General features: G+C 41.2%; 1 protein-coding gene across 1 annotated transcript in view; it reads right to left on the reverse strand.

Annotated features, from left to right (window-relative positions):
- Window positions 1–1,008: 1,008 nt before the first annotated feature.
- Window positions 1,009–16,430, reverse strand: part of LRRC34 (leucine rich repeat containing 34) — a 28,880-nt gene continuing 13,458 nt past the window's right edge. The window contains exons 6-11 of the mRNA XM_089675474.1: window positions 15,016–15,144; window positions 10,805–10,900; window positions 10,547–10,701; window positions 8,046–8,201; window positions 6,776–6,902; window positions 1,009–1,293 (exon numbers count right to left, since the gene is read on the reverse strand). Of these exons, the coding sequence (XP_089531600.1) occupies window positions 1,102–1,293; window positions 6,776–6,902; window positions 8,046–8,201; window positions 10,547–10,701; window positions 10,805–10,900; window positions 15,016–15,144 (855 nt within the window). The 3' untranslated portion in view covers window positions 1,009–1,101. The remainder of the gene's footprint in view (window positions 1,294–6,775; window positions 6,903–8,045; window positions 8,202–10,546; window positions 10,702–10,804; window positions 10,901–15,015; window positions 15,145–16,430) is intronic.

A 16,430-nucleotide genomic window follows, 5' to 3' on the forward strand; every position in this document is an offset into this window, starting at 1 on the left:
TTTTTTTTTTTTTTTTTTTTTTTTTTACACAATTTGCTTATAGCAAATAATTACTTTGCAAGCATTTAACTGAATGACATCGATTCATTCAGGGTTTTTTTTTTTTTTTGTGCTTAGCTGTGATTTGGCCACAGCTAATCACATGACGTGCATGTGATTAGCTGTGAACATTCACAGCTAGACACTAGTATACAATAGATGGCATGAATGAAGCCATCCATTGTATACAACTGTCATGTGACCTGCTGTGATTGGTCACAGCAGGTCACATGGTACCGGCAACGGGGCCGATACTCAGATCTGTCATCGGCCGTGTCCGAGGTACACGGCCGGTGACAGATCGCGCCGCTGTGCGGCTCTGCAAGTACGCGAACTGCGCATGTGCGGGAGGACGCCAAATGGCGGCCTCCCGGAAAGCTAGTGCATTTTTCCGGACGCCATATGGCTATTGGCAGGGCGTCAAATGGTTAAAGTATATATAAACACTAACAAACCTCATATTTGCCCCCTTTTGGTCTGTTGAAGCAACTCTGCTACCATACCAGCATATTTCAAGCAAGCCATGCCTATAAAAGAAGACAGTAAATACTCACTTTTCATGCTGCCTCTGCCTTTAAAATATTTTGTATACCAACTTTAAATATACTATTGGAATCTCTTTGTTATTTTTGTTTAATAAATTGCCAGAAATCCTGTGCTGTCCTTTGCATTCTGCACTGTTATCTTAAACAATGTTATCAGGAAGTGGGTTAAGGACTACAGGACACCTTCCCTGAGTTATGAATAAGAAAAAAGGAAGAGGTGTACTGTAGCACTAACAAACATCTAATGCTAGGGTGATAACAGTGCTCCTCTGTAGACACATAATAGTGAGAGGACATTGTTATCCTAGCACTCACAAGGCAAAAATAAAGGGAAAGAAGAAGAAAAAGTAGAAAACCAATTAAACCATCAAATCTAAAGACTGTTGTATGTATTACGTATGTTGAATGTAAAGTAGAAACTCTGTAATTTTAGATTGTTTTATTAAAATATTCTAAATCAAAATAAATGTTAATAAATATGTATAAATGTACAAATGTGTGACAGATGTTACAACGTCTAATAATTTCTTAATGCAAGAGCAGAATTGCACACAGGATCATCTGCAATACCATAACTTGGGGTCCAGTAATAATGCTTTTTGAGTCCATGAAAAAGTTCAGCAAGATAGACACGCCCGTCTACTACATATGGCTTTACATCAGTGGAGGAGTTGCTCAGGCGTCCAGTGGAAAGTAGATTTGAAAATGCCTCAAATGGTAGAAGAAAAAAAAGTCAGTTTTTTATTTACCATAAACTAATTAAATAGAATAAGTGACATTTAGACCACATTTTGTTTTGCACTATACTTTGCACAAAATCACTACTTGTAGCTGTATAAGAGTTGCCTGCTCCATGGGCTTAAATCAGACAGTAAGATGTATGAGGGCTATAGCTGTTTCCATTTCCCCCTCATGTGTAAGATATGGTTTGCTGCCATCATGTTAACCTCCCTAGCAGTCTGATTATGTCCATATTTCTGTGCTCAAAGCGTTAAATTTTTTTGCATGGAAATATGTATTTTTTTTATTGTATGCCTGTAATTTTTAGGAATAACTCACTGAAATCTGTCCAAACAAGAGTCTAGTAAACATTCTGGGTATGCTAAAATTTGAAATGCGAAATCATAAATTATAATTTAATAAATCATAGAAAATAATAATATAATAATAAATTTAATTCAATAATATAATCAAACCAAAAACACTGAAATTTGAAATATAGCGCCAAGTTCGCACATCACTGAGCAAAGTCGCAAAATCGTTTTCAGTGTCTGATGACGAATTTCCCCACGAATCATCACTCAATTCTGCAAGTAGTTCTAATTTACTATCGCTGTTCTCTAGCTGGTTTAAAACCGATTTTGACCTAAAGGGACACTTTTTGGACGCCATGGACGTTTCTCAGTTTCCAGGCAGAAAGAACAGTAAAAATGTAGGCAGGGCACAGGACAAAGCACTAGGGACAAAATGTATGTGAAATGGTTGGATACAGTAATGTATTACTATGTTATTTTAGTGAATGTCACTTTTTGTCATTTTCAAATTTCCCGCCGTTCCGTCCCCGTACGTCCCGACGCCGAAGGGGACGGAACCCAGAAGACAAATGCTGGCATCCGCCGGAGGACATTACAGGGGACACTGCAGGAGGGACATCGCGGGAGCGCAGGACAAGGTAAGAGAAGAACAGATCCCGGAGCAGCACCGCATGGTAAGCCCGAGTGTAGCTCGGGGTTACCACTTGTGGTACTGAAACTTTACCCCGAGCTACACTCGGGAATACTGCCAGGGAGGCTACGTAATAATTAGGTTGTGATCTTAGTGGGATTGATTACTAAAGGCATATAGGCTGCTTACTTTGAAAAGGCATCGTCCCTTAGCTTAGTGAATATGATGAAAATTCACTTTGCAAAGAATGCCCAATCACATGCAAGAAAAAAAAGAAAACATGATTGGATGATGAACGTCAGCAGAGCTTCACCTCGTTCTCTAAGCTAAGAGAAAATTCCCTTGTAAACAGCCTATTTACCTTTATTAAATCAGCCCCAGTGAGTTAGCTCAACCACAGTGAGTTCACTCTCCTGTACAACACACTTGTCTGTGATAGATGTATTGCACTGAGTTGATATTGGAGCATTAGAGAAGAGGAAGTGGGATACATAGAGGAGCATTAGAGAAGAGGAAGTGGGATACATAGAGGAGCATTAGAGAAGAGGAAGTGGGATACATAGAGGAGCATTAGAGAAGAGGAAGTGGGATACATGGAGGAGCATTAGAGAAGAGGAAGTGGGATACATATAGGAGCATTAGAGAAGAGGAAGTGGGATACATAGAGGTAGATGGGTGTCAAGTGATGGAGAAAGTTGGTGCTGTTTTATTTCTTTTCCTTAAATGTGATCTCTTAGATCAGCTACATTCATCCAGTCAATGCTCCTGCCTGTAGGAACAGTTACAGGCTCAGGTGTAATGCCAACCTTAGGAGGCCTACCAACCTCTACCCTTCCCAACGTCAATACAGCACATTTATTACATAATTCCTGAGCAGCTTTTCTGCTTCCTTCCAACTTTTGTGTCGCTCATTTGCCCTTTAAAAACTGAAAGGTTTTGCAAGTATGGTCATCTTTGGCTGTAGTATCTTACTGAAAAATTCATGTTGCACTGGGGTGCAGAATATGTTGATGATTAATGAAGTGTGATGATGATGCTCCCTATATAAATCAATGAGCGTTGTGTCGTCCAATCATTTCCACCTAATGAAGCCACTTCACCTGGTTCCGTAACGTGTAGGGGAGGGGCTCTGACATCACAGCGTTTAAGGAAACACACGCAGCAAGTATACTGCAGTTTTAAAAACACACTGTGGATTCAAATTTCAACATTTTAAAGCGATTTTAACATGTATTTCATGTGAGTGCACTACTTTATTTATTAAATGTTTTAAAAAGAAGATAAGGCACTATATTCTTTATGGCACTTATACCTATGGAGGAAAAACTCTAAGGAAGTAAGGAGACCCCTACTGAGAAGAGGAATAATTCCATCCATCCTCCTCCCAAGTCCAATTAAAGGGAAACAAGCTCTATATGACCTCACTCAACGGTTTGGTCATATACACCAGGTGAGAGCACAGCCGGTGAAGGTGTACACATTATTTATGATTGGTGGATTGCACAGAAAATATTTTATCACATCATTAGAAGAAATGTCAAAGTCACAGATTGATTAAGGACTCTTATGTGGCACAAGTGTGATTGCATGCAATATCACATTTAATTTTTGGACTTTTCAACTTAATTTTATTTCACTTTATTTCATTTCACTTTATTCAGTATTTTTTCACTCATGATTGCATTATCAGTGGATTGCGACACTGTTTATGTTTTTTTGGATGATGATTAATAAAATATAAAAACATCACTGGACTTTTGTGATTTTGTTTTTGACACTGTTATACAATACAAAAGGAACTCCTAAAATGGTATTGGTACAACAGTGTGCAAGTTCTGTAGTGCACTCATTTACCAGTATATTAGATCAGAAGTCAGCAGTCGATCCCAGTTCTACACTTGTGTACATGCTGTCAAACTAGAAGTTTTTGGAATATGAACGAAACGGTTATTTTAGTCAAGTCACCAATTGACATTTGAAACCCATCTGCAGGAAACCTAAAAACTCTCTCTTGTAGCAGGGCTGCACCCTCACTGCAAGCATTAACTTACCAGATTGTCCCCTCCCCTGGTAGACAGGAGAGGACTGGACTGTGCTGGCAGTAGACTGTTCCTCAGCATCCTTACATCCAGTGCTGGGCTATAATCACCACCATTGGTCTTGATGACATCAGCGGACCTTAGACACTAGAGTATATGGGCGAAGAGGATCTCAGGAGCGGTCTTGCAGCACAAAGGAGCCAGCAGGAGCAGAGGATCAGATAAGCAAAATTGCTTTACCAAGTCCCCTAGAAATAAGTGGCCAGTTAAACCTTGCAGTGTCAGTGCAGCCCCCATGAAAAAGAGCATTGTTAGGTTTCCTGTAGTTCAGCTTTAAATTAATTAATCAAAGTTAAAATGGCTTTAGAAAGAATAAGAAAGAGAATAGAAAAAAATATGTACAGTGTGTATAAATATATGTGTATGTATGTGTGAAAAATATTTTAACCACTTGCCCTCCAGAGGACTTACCCCCCTTCCTGACTAGGCCATTTTTGCCATGTAGCTCTGCGTTACTTTAACTGAAAATTGCGCGGTCATGCAACGCTGCACCCAAATTAAATTAACGTCCTTTTTTTTCACACAAATAGAGCTTTCTTTTGGTGGTATTTGATGACTTGTGCGTTTTTATTTTTTGCTTTATAAACCATAAACGACCGACAAATTTGAGAAAAAAACAATATTTTTGACTTTTTCCTATTAAACATGTCCTGTAAAAAATCAAATTTCATCAAAAATTTAGACCAAAATATATTCTGCTACATGTATTTGCTAAAAAAAAAAAATATGTGTAAATTAATTGGTTTACTTGAAAGTTATAGCATCTACAAATGGCGGTATAGATACTGGATTTTTTTCTTTTTTACTAGTAATGGTGGTGATCAGCGGCTTATAGCGGGACTGCGGCAGGCATTCTGACACGGGGGGAACTGAATTGGTGTTGCTGACATCCCCAGTGACACCAATTCAGTGATAATAAAAAGCACTGACACAGTACTAAGGGCACTGGGCAGGAAGGGGTTAATGTGTGAGGTGATCAAAGGGTTAACTGTGTGCTGTTCTACTATGTGTGCTGTGTGTGTGTTTCACTGTAGGCACACGGCAATGCAGAGCCATATAAAGCAGTGTGCAGGAGTTGACAGGGAAGAGGTCTGTGTTTATACACAGTTCTCTCCCCCATCAGTAATACTTGGCGACCACCGAGTATATATATGATTTTGTGCACCCATGCCATCCTGTAGCAGTATTTATGCTATATGGTGGCACGGAAGCAGTTAAATAAGCATGATAGATCAGTATGCATTTGTATACAACAATATCTAAAGCCAAATGTTTTTATTTAGGAACAATATAAATAGTTTAGAAGCCCTGTGAGCATTTAACTAAAATCTGCATTCCTGTTTGGGCAATTCAATTAGGTTTACTACAGGCAAAAAGACTACTTTGTAAGGGAAGTTGCACTTTGCATCAGAATTTCCCCGGAGTTTAGGGAATGTGTTGGAATTTCACTTTGCAAAGAATACCTAATTATGTGCGAGGAAAGAAAAAAAATGCAATTTTGCTTGCACATGATAGGATGATGGAGGTCAGCAGAGAACCACCTCATTTACTAAAGTGGCTCAAGGTTTTTTACCTTCATGCAGTCTATGCATGAAGGTAAAAAAAATCTCTGTGCAGCAACTCCCACAGCCCTCCCTAATACTCACCTATGCCCCCTCTCGATGCAGCGATGTGCAATGGAGTCTTGGCTATCCCAGGACTCCTTCTCTTTATTGGCTGAGACAGAAGCGGGAGTGATTGGCTCTCACTGCTGTCAATCACAGCCAGGGAGCCAATGAGAAAAGAGAGGGGGTGGGTCTGAGCCGCAGCCTCATGTGTGAATGGATGCATGGAGCAGTGGGTGCCCCCATAGCAAGCTGCTTGCTGTGGGGGCACTCGACAGGAGGGAGGGGCCAGGAGCACTATAGGGGGATTCAAGAAGAGGAGGATCCAGGCTGTGCAAAATCACTTCACACAACAGGTAAATATAGACATGTTTGTTATTTTAAAAAAAATAAGCCTTTAGAATCACTTTAAGCTCTGGGGATAATTCCCATGCAAAGTGAACATTCTATTTGACTTTAGTGAATTGACCCAGTTATCCCTATTTGTCCTGATGACCATTGTCACCTGGAGTAAAAGTGTTGGAAAATCCAAAATTTTACGTTGTCATTGAAACAGGAATAGAAGGGAAAGCTTCCAACGGGGACACCTCTTCTGGTGACAGCTAAGAGAAAATGTCCTTAACTCTGGAGAGCTCTCCTCTCTCTTCCTGTTATATATTTTTTTTACATTTAACTTGTAAAGTCATAGCGCACCCAATTCCTTCAGGGTCAAAATTGCTCCAAATTGCTACTGCTGCAAGGTGAAATGGAACTTGTTTCTAGGCATACTTGATATTTATTTTATGTATGTTTATATATGTACCATAAATAACAAAGCACATACCACACAGGCAGATTCATCCAGCACATTTCCCCATATGTAAATGTATTCTAAACTTGTGTTTGCTTGGATTGCAGCCGCCAGAATCTTTAGGCCTTGCCCAGTAATATTGTTGCTCACAACTGCCAATCTAAAAAGAACAATAAAAGAAACAATATAGCCATGGTAATATGAAAAAGAATGAAGCATTTTAAATAGTATCATTTATAGTCTTATTGCATTAAAGTGATATTAAAAGAGAAGAGCAGGATTTGAAAAAAATAAATAACCATACTCCCCTATGTGCTCTGAACACAGAGCAGTGACTGTCAGCCGCCGACTCTCTGCTCTGCCCCTCCTGGAGCACTGGGCTGTGGAGAGGGTGGGAGCGGCTGGCTCAGGCTCCTAGTGGCTTGCTAAGAGGCTGAGCCAGCTGCTCATCCAGGCATCTGGGCAGATCCCGACATTTTTGTTGGGATCCCTGCAGAGCCTGGACTGACTCTGTGAAATCATTGTAGGTGAGGTGTGCACTTCTGGGACCTAGAGAAGAAGTATGGCCAAAAAAGTATATTTATTTATTTATTTTGTTCCAATGCTTAAGTGATGACTTACTATGGATGTTGCTTTTTTATATAGAGTTGTTTTATCCTCCCCACTTTCCTGTTACATGATTTCTCCTTTCCCTTGCAGGGATCACAATGGCTGCACTGTCAGGCTCAGGCATCCAAAAAGGACATACAAGCAAAGATACACTCTCCGCTCTTCCTCCAGGAGAAGTGACAGAAGAGCATCTTTTGGGTCAGTACCTCTGGAGCCTTTATCAATCACTTCCCTTGAAGGAAGGGAATTGCGTAATCTTGTGTGGGTAGTTCTGGCTACCTGTGTCGGTGCAGGCAGTGTGATTTTGTTAAACAACACAGGGGCGCACTTGTGCGATAGGAAAAGAATGATGGGACATGTAGTCCCAATGAGTTATAAGCATGTGATTGCCAAACAAGACGCTCAGAAAAGATGCGCAAAGAAACCTGCAGGATGCATAGTAAACACACCAAATAAAGAGTGGTTCTTTTTTTTTGTTTGTTTAAACTAGCCAATATTTTACAATGGCAAACAGCAACTTAGTAATTGTAGTAAGACTAACTGTAGTTGTCAGTATCTTTACCAGTCCATTCAGAGAAGAATAACTGCTGATGTGTTCGTGAGATGCTACGGATACTGCACAGGAAAGAATGCTCTTTGCCTAAAGTACCATTATGGTAAATACAACCCTGAATGTTCGCATTGCTATACTTACGCCTTGAGACCGCTGTTGTATGTATGAATGGTTTCAGCGAGGTGGATGGCACCCTCATCCTCCATCCTGTTTGATGTCAAGTCTAAGATTTCCAATGTGGTATTTGTCTTTAGCAATTCGGCTAAACACTTAACTCCATCGCGGCTGATTTTATTACTAGAGGAATAAATCATAAACATATTTATCAATTAAAAGAAGCCTGCAGTTTGCATACAGTGAAGTGCATTGTCATTTAGCATTGCCATAAATCACACATGAGCTATATATTAGGAATTCTGTGAACTTTAGAGGGTGGTATATGTATATGCAGTGTATCGGCATACAGTATGGCTTAGACTGGTCATACATGCATCAAAATTTGATTGGTTCTCCAAATTCTTGTCAAATTTTGATCCATTTGTAGGCAGACTGGTTGTACAGAGCTCGATCTACTGATTGAGTTCTATACAACCAGCTTGTTGAATTTTCCCCACTTGATCAGCACCACTAGCTATAGCCAGCAGTGCTGATCAGTGTACACTGACAGAAGGGAAGTCTCCCCACTATCAGAATGCAAAGACAGAGCGGGGAGGATTCCGCCATTCTAATCAAAGTGTATGGATGTTGGAATAAACATCAAAAGTTTTTTTTTTTTTTGTAGCTACAATCCAGACCCATCTATGGCCAGACCAAAATACCATACATACTGAGGCTGTATGTTATATTGTAACCTAATGCTCAGTAGTTGGAGAAAAAGGATGTTTGTGTATAGTGCAAGCATTGTAGTGTTGAGTACCAGTGTACTTTCACTGTTAGAGATAAGGGGATTGATTAAAATGCCAGTGATCCATCAAATTCAGCAGCTTTGATCTGTTTTACATGGTGAATTATTTGCAGATCCACCAGCAGGATCTGAACTGCTTCCTGTTCACTTACTCCAGAACTGTAGGTCTCCATCTCCACACTTAAGCTGGCAACACTGTCGACCTGCCCAATATCTCTAGACTGAAAAATCAAAGGAGCCAGGCCTAAAATTATTGGCTCAACAGCACCAGTATCCAATGAGATGAAGGTACTTTTTGCGTATTTTGACAGCTGGTGGGGTCAGCTATCAAAATAAGTAAGCCACAGCGGGAGATTATAGTATGGATGTAAAAATATGTTTGTTTTAAATCTCTATGTATGGCCAGCTTGAAGAGCTAAATTTTAGTGCAAAGCTGATATTGCTGCCCACTATCCTTTTATAGTTGATACAGTGGTTTGCATTTCATAGCCCATTCATAAAATGCAGGCACAGGTGTGGAGACAGCAGTGTCCTATGGAATACTCCCTCCGCTTATGACCGCAGAAAAAATTTCATGATTGGAGGAGAGCTGGTCACTAGTTTGATAGGTCACGTAACCAGCCTCTCCTCCCCTTGTTTTGATTTTATACATTCATTTTAACTACTTGCCCACCTGAGGAATTTCCCCCCACCCCACCCCCTTCCTGACCAGGCCATTTTTTTGCGTTACGGCGCTGTGTTACTTTAACTGACAATTGCGCGGTCATGCAACGCTGCACCCAAATAAAATTTATGTCCTTTTTTTCCCCACGAATTGAGCTTTCTTTCAGTGGTATTTGATCACCTGTGCATTTTTAATTTTTTTTGTGCTATAAAAAAAGGCCAACAAATTTGAGGAAAGAAACCAAAATTTTTGACTTTTTGCTATTAAACATATCTAGTAAAAAAATTTTAAAAATCAGATTTCGTCATAAATTTAGGCCAAAATTTATTCTTCTACATGTCTTTGCTAAAAAATCCCAATACATGTAAATTATTTGGTTTACATGAAAGTTATAGTGTTTACAAATGGCGGTATAGATAATGGAACTTTTTTTTTTTTTACTAGTAATTGTGGCAACCAGTGATTTATAGCGGGACTGCAGCAGACAGTCTGACACTGGAAGGAACTGGCTTGGTGTCAGTGACATCCCCAGTGACTCCAATACAGTGATCAGTGCTAAAAAAAAAAAAAAAAGCACTGACACTACAAATGGCACTGGGCAGGAAGGGGTTAACAGGAGGGGCGATCAAAGGGTTAACTGTGCGCAAAGAGTGTCATCCAAAGCAGTGTGCCAGAGCTGACAGGGAGGATGCTCGGTAATCACTGGGTGCCAGCGGATAATCACTGTCTGGGACCTGGTGATTGAAAGCCGCGCATGGCGGCGCAGGTAGTGCTTGCGCGATTTTGTGCACCCCTACCACCCTGTAACAGTATATCTGCTATAGAGTGGTGGGAAAGCGGTTAATAAGAATAAGCAGCACTGTATAGTAACAGTAAGTCCATCCTGTTAGTTTTTAAATTGAACCCCCCCACTCCCACTTTTTCTTTTTTCAGTTATACAAAAACCTAAAATCTTTCTTTGGTTTTTATATCCCTTTCTAACTCTATCCAGTTCACAAGGTGAGGCCTACTCAACACAGTTAAAAAATAATTACATTGAGATGACAGATTTCCAATTATATACAAAACCCATACCAGCTGAGATCAAGATATTTCAGCGCAGTGTTTTTGTGCAAGGCTTCACAGAGTCGCTCAAGTCCAAAATCTGTCATTTCATGTTTAGACAAATGGAGCTCTTGAAGAGTGTTGTTTGTTTTTAGCATCAGCGATATGTGAATGGTTGTGTCTTCCTTAAAGCCAAATAAAGGTAATGGATATGTTAGTGTGCATAAGACTGCATGATGTAACAGTTTTCTGAGCAGAATTTAAAATGTGTTGTATAAAATCACATACCTGTAGCACATAGAACAAAGGACGGTTTAGATTAATAGACTTGATTGAGTTGTTTCTAAGTAGAACAGTGGCCAAGGCTATTAAACTTTGAATTCCCTGTAAGACATACAGCAAATTTATACAAAAAACATAACACATACAACAAAGATATACTAAAATAAATCTAAAATAGCTTGTAAATATCAGCATTGCTGCGTGTTATGATCTGAATGACTCCTAAAGCTGAACATACAAGGAAGGATCTGATGGTCCCTAAACAATCAGGCCCACAGGCAGACTGTCATTCCACTGATGTACACACCATATTATAATTGTCCCTTGTTTTCACTTATAAGGTGTAGTGCTAGCTAATCTGCATTCTTCATCATATATTAACATGTTTAACTAGACTTTTCCTGCAAGTGAACAATATAGAAGCAATGTTTGTTTACAGCTATAACATTATCAAAGGGAAAATTAATAGATATACTGTATATCATTGCATTCCATGTTATGCCATAAGTGAAACATTATATTCAAGCAATCATTCCCCAAGCAGTTAAACAAAGTGGCACCTATATAATCGTCTCAATGAGCTGTTTCAGGTGCATTCATTTATCCAAAACAACCCAAACAACACAGTAACCCCTGGTTCGCATATATACTGCCGTGCGGGCTGTGTTCTACGCGGGCACGAGAGCCCATTCATTTGAATAGACTCCCGTGCCCCGTGAAGCGTAGGGAAGTCCCTGCACTTCTGAAAATGCAGCCCACACGGGAACCTCGGTTTCCAGTACGGTTGCGTTTTCCAGTGCAGGCGGCGTGCCATTAGAACTAATGGCAACTGCCCGCGGGTCCGCATTCCTCTGTGCGGGTGGTACGGCTGCATGGATTTTCATGCGGATCCGCAGCTGCACCACCCACACATATGTGAACCTAGCCTTAGGCTGGCCATACACTATACACTTTTCTGTCCAATTTCTGCCCAATTTCCTTTAGATTTACCTTCAACTATGTAGTGCAATAGTGTTGCCTGTATTTTGTTTGCCGGACCTTTGACAAAGTGGAGTTAAAAAACCGGAGTAGAGATTATAACAGGAGTCTACTAACCTGGATTCTTGTCTGATTACACAAGATACCGCCAGCAAATAAATGGCTTCGACCACCATCTAGGCCAGATTTTGAATTTGGCTTTTGATGAATCAAATGGACTAGAATCTGCCTTTAAGCTCCTCTGGGAGCCAGGTGCATCTACAGAGTGGTCATCACCTAATGAGAAGGCTGTATGCAGAGTATGGGATAACGAAGGGGACCTGACCAGACCTGACCAGACCTCTGATGACATATTGGAAGTCTCTATAATATATAAAGGCGCATAAAGGTTGCGCATCTGGTGAGTGCGTAATCTGTATCCTCACTGTCTCACCACGTGCACAGTCTATGTTGTTTGGAAGTCTATGGATCGATTGAGATCTTGTTCACATCTTCACGTTGGACTTATCTGTGGACACAGCAGTTTTTTCCTCACATTATATTAGCCACCGTACAGTGGCATATATATGAGTGCACAGCATCACTTTATGGTTTTTGCATGATTTTATACATGTATATATATGTTCATTTATTCGTACTCTAGCGCTGCACCTTTTTGTGTATTATTGTGTATTGGAAGGTTTTATATGGTGCCTTTGGTGTACAGCTGCTACTATATAGAAGGTGCTCACTTATTTACACGTTTTCAATATGTAGTGCAAGGGCCTGCCTACTTGGATACAGCTGAAAATGTTGTAAAGGTTTGACCTCATATATGGTTTTTGGTAAATCTAAAGCAAAGTCCTCAAGAAAATTGTATAATGTATGGCCAGCCTTAGTCCTCATGCAAACTGGATGTTTTCACAGCTGCTGTTTTTGGCTTTTGAAATTTTTTTCTACAGCCAGTAAACCCCCCAGCATGAAATCCTATGTGTTCATGCACACATAGGCTGTAATCAACATTTTTTGGCAGGGGCATTTTTGGCTGGAAAAAAAACAGAACTAGTGGGTTTCTAGATTAGTTTTTTAGCTGTAAAAATGCTCTAACGATGAAAAACGGGGCAAAACATGGTAAATCGCTGCAAACCGGTGTTTTTGGACTTTTTTTTAGCGGAAAAATAAAAAAAATTTTGGGGTCAAAAAATAAAACGGTCACATTGGGTGCAATTTGATATGCGATTTGAAAGCCATGCAACTTACAAACTGTATGCCAAGTCGCACCCTATTTTTTGCAATTGGAGCTGTCATATCGGTACCGACTTGGTCAAAGCCACACCGATTTCTAAAGTAGTACATGCACTACTTTTGGTGTGATTTGCATAGATATCTGTAAAGGGACACAGTTCACTAAGCGGTATCTTACCACATCCGAGTATGCAGTAGGATACCGCATAGCATTTTTTAAAAAAAAAAGTTTTAATTCACTAAAAAGCGCTACTAAAATACCGCATGAGTTATTTTGTCAAGTCATGCGGTATTTTAGTAGTGAAAACCATGTGTTAATGTTTCAGCTGTCAGTGGGGTTCCCCACTGACAGCTGAATGAAGAGAAAGAATTGCCGTACCAAGCCCTTCGGGTCTGGTATGGATTTTGAGGGGAACCCCCACGCCAAAATTTAAAAAAAAAATGGCGTGGGGGTCCCCCCTCAAAATCCATACCAGACCCTTATCCGAGCATGCAGCCTCGCAGGTCAGGAAAGGGGGGGGGATGAGCGAGCGCCCCCTCCCTACTGAACCATACCAGGCTACATGCCCTCAACATGGGGGGGGTGCTTTGGGGGTCTTCCCCCCAAAGCACCTTATCCACATGTTGATGGGGACAAGGGCGTCTTCCCCACAACCCTGGGCTGTAGTTGTGGGGGTCTGCTGGTGGGTGGCTTATCGGAATCTGGAAGACCCCTTTAACAAGGGGGCCCCCAGATCCCGCCCCCCATGTGAATGAGTATGGGAGGCCAGGATCTGAGTCCCCCTTCCGATAATTCCCCAGCCCGCGGACCCCCACAACCACAGTCCAAGGTTGTGGGGAAGAGGCATGGGGACAAGGTGCTTTGGGGAGGGGAGCCCCCTGCTCCAAAGCACCCCCCCCTCCATATTGAGGGCATGTGGCCTGGCATGGTTCAGGAGGGGGGAGGGTGCTCGCTTGTCCCCTCCTCTTTCCTGACCTACTGGGCTGTATGCTTGGTTAAGGGTCTGGTATGTATTTTGGGGGGACCCCATGCCATTTTTGTGAAAAATGTTGGCGTGAGGGGGGACCCCACGCCGTTTTTTAAATTATTTTTTAATTGCCAGCATTTTTTCTTTTGCATTCAGCTGTCAGTGGGGATCCCCGCTGACAGCTGACACAATAATGCATGGTTTTCACTACTAATATACTGCATGACTTGATAAAATAACCCATGCGGTGTTTTAGTAGAGTTTTTTTAGTGAATATTACTGCATACTCGGATACGGTAAGATACCGCTTAGTGAATTGTGACCTGTTTCAGATGTCTTGCAAATTGCGCCTGAAATCGGCGCTTCACGTGACTTTGAAATTGTGCAACTTCACTGTAAGTCGCACAATTTGAAAGTCGGGCTTCATGTGACCAGGGGCTAAAAAATACAAACGCAAAAAAATACAACAAAACTCTAATGCAAAAAAATTCTAAAAAAACCCCTGAAAAACTCACGTTTTTAACGTGACTTTACACAGCTAACATTACCAGTGTTATTAAAACGCCCAAAGTGCATGGAGCCCTAAAGTTGAACTAAACCCTCCTATCCCTTTCAGCCATGGAAGCTGCTATTTTAGTCTGTGTGATCTGCAACTGTCATGGTGTTGCACATTATGACACCAGCACTTTGATGGTTTGACAGTTTGGATAAGTCACAAACAAATGTAAAAGTTAGCATTCTCAGCATGGTGGGAATGTAACTGTTTTTTTAAGCCATTAAATTGATGGGGTTAGTTCCACTTTAACCATATGCAAATGTTGACTTCTGGTCAAAAGTCAGCAGGTGAGCTCTTATGTCTATTTCGTAGCACTCTCCCTGGCAGCTGATTTATGCCTACTGTCCTGGAATAGTGACATGTGACAGGATGGGCATATTCAGAAACACACACATCACATATTTTAACCCATCCCTATATTCAAAAGTATTTGCTAGATCTGGGCTTAACTAAACAGAAAAGAAAGGACACTTTGCAATTTTTTAACTTACCAAGTCACAGTCTCCAAGGTCCAGATCTTCAAGTGTTGAGTTGATTTGTAACATTGCAGCAAAGAACATAGCTCCTTTGTTTCCTATTTTGTTGCCTGTCATCGTTAGGCTCCTTAGAGTATCGTTCCTCTATAAGACAAAGTTGTCAAAAATAAGAAGAAAAGCATTAGACGGGCTTGTTTGAGCTAGTAGATCCTTATGGATAGAGAAGGAAATTTGTAAAAAGTAATCTGCTTTGATCCAATTTTGATCTGAATTTACGATTATCTAGTACAAGTTGGATAGTGTTTTGATGCTACTTTGAAGTGGTTTGCATATTCTATGGGGCCAAAGTCATGCTGGAATCACACCAAAGTAGTAGAGCAGGGGTAGGCAACCTTTGAGAGGTGGAGATCTACCAGAACAACATGAAAAAGGTGAAAGATCACTGGGGTTCAGTGCCATTTAAAGAAAAAAAAACTAACTAGCAAGGCCTTACTAATTAGTAACTAAATAGTAAGGGAAGTGTGGAAAAATATCACAAAACAAATGTCACTGTAAAAATACAAACTGCCTACCTTAAAAATGGACAGGGCAGTCAGTAGGGCAGTGGATGATGTCTGTCAATAGAGCAGTGGACAGTGTCAGTCATCAGGGTAGTGGACAGTGTCAGTAGGGCAGAGGTTGGTGTCAGTAGAGCAGTGGACGTTGTCAGTCAGTAGGACAGTGGACAGTGTCAGTAGGGCAGAAGTTGGTGTCAGTAGGACAGTGGATGGTGTCAGTAGTTTTTATTTTTACAATTTTATTTTTTATTTTTTTTCACAATTTTTTTATTGGCCCTGTTAAAAGGGAAGCACTTGGGGGAGGGGACAGGCAGCAGAAAAAAGGAGGAACAAGTGGGGCATTACCCTAAAACATATCCCCTGGATTTTCCTCCTGTAGCAGCTGTACGCTGGTGGCAGGGCAAGGAGGAGATGCCAGCTTTCTGCCGCTCCAGGAGAACCATAAAGGGGATCAACAGAAGAAAGGAATTTAAAAAATCTGAATTCCCAGCAAGTGGCTGAATATTGGGATTTCTTTTACCCCCCTCTACCCTGGTGCCCCAAGGTGTCTACCTAAGCAGCCGTAAGCAGGGCGCCAGCATAAGACTGCTTAGGCAGCTGCGTTAGGACACCAGTGTTGGGGGGTGGGGGCAGAAGAAGACCAATCTCAAGCCACTTTCTGGGTATTCAGATTTTTACATTACCTGTCCAAGGGAGAGAAGGGTGTGGGGGGGGGGGGGTGAAGTACACTGCTGGTGGGGGGGGGGGAAGTGGGGGCTAGAGGTCATTGCTATGGGGAAAAGGGGGGCAGAGGAAACTACTGGGGGGTGGGGTGATGTGAAGGGGAGCAAAGGACACTACTGTGGGGGGTGATATGAAGGGCGGTAGAGGACA

This window comes from Staurois parvus, unplaced genomic scaffold (assembly GCF_062004578.1).
Source record: "Staurois parvus isolate SC_StPar_1 unplaced genomic scaffold, SC_StPar_1.0 ptg000155l, whole genome shotgun sequence".
Classification (NCBI taxonomy): domain Eukaryota; kingdom Metazoa; phylum Chordata; class Amphibia; order Anura; family Ranidae; genus Staurois; species Staurois parvus.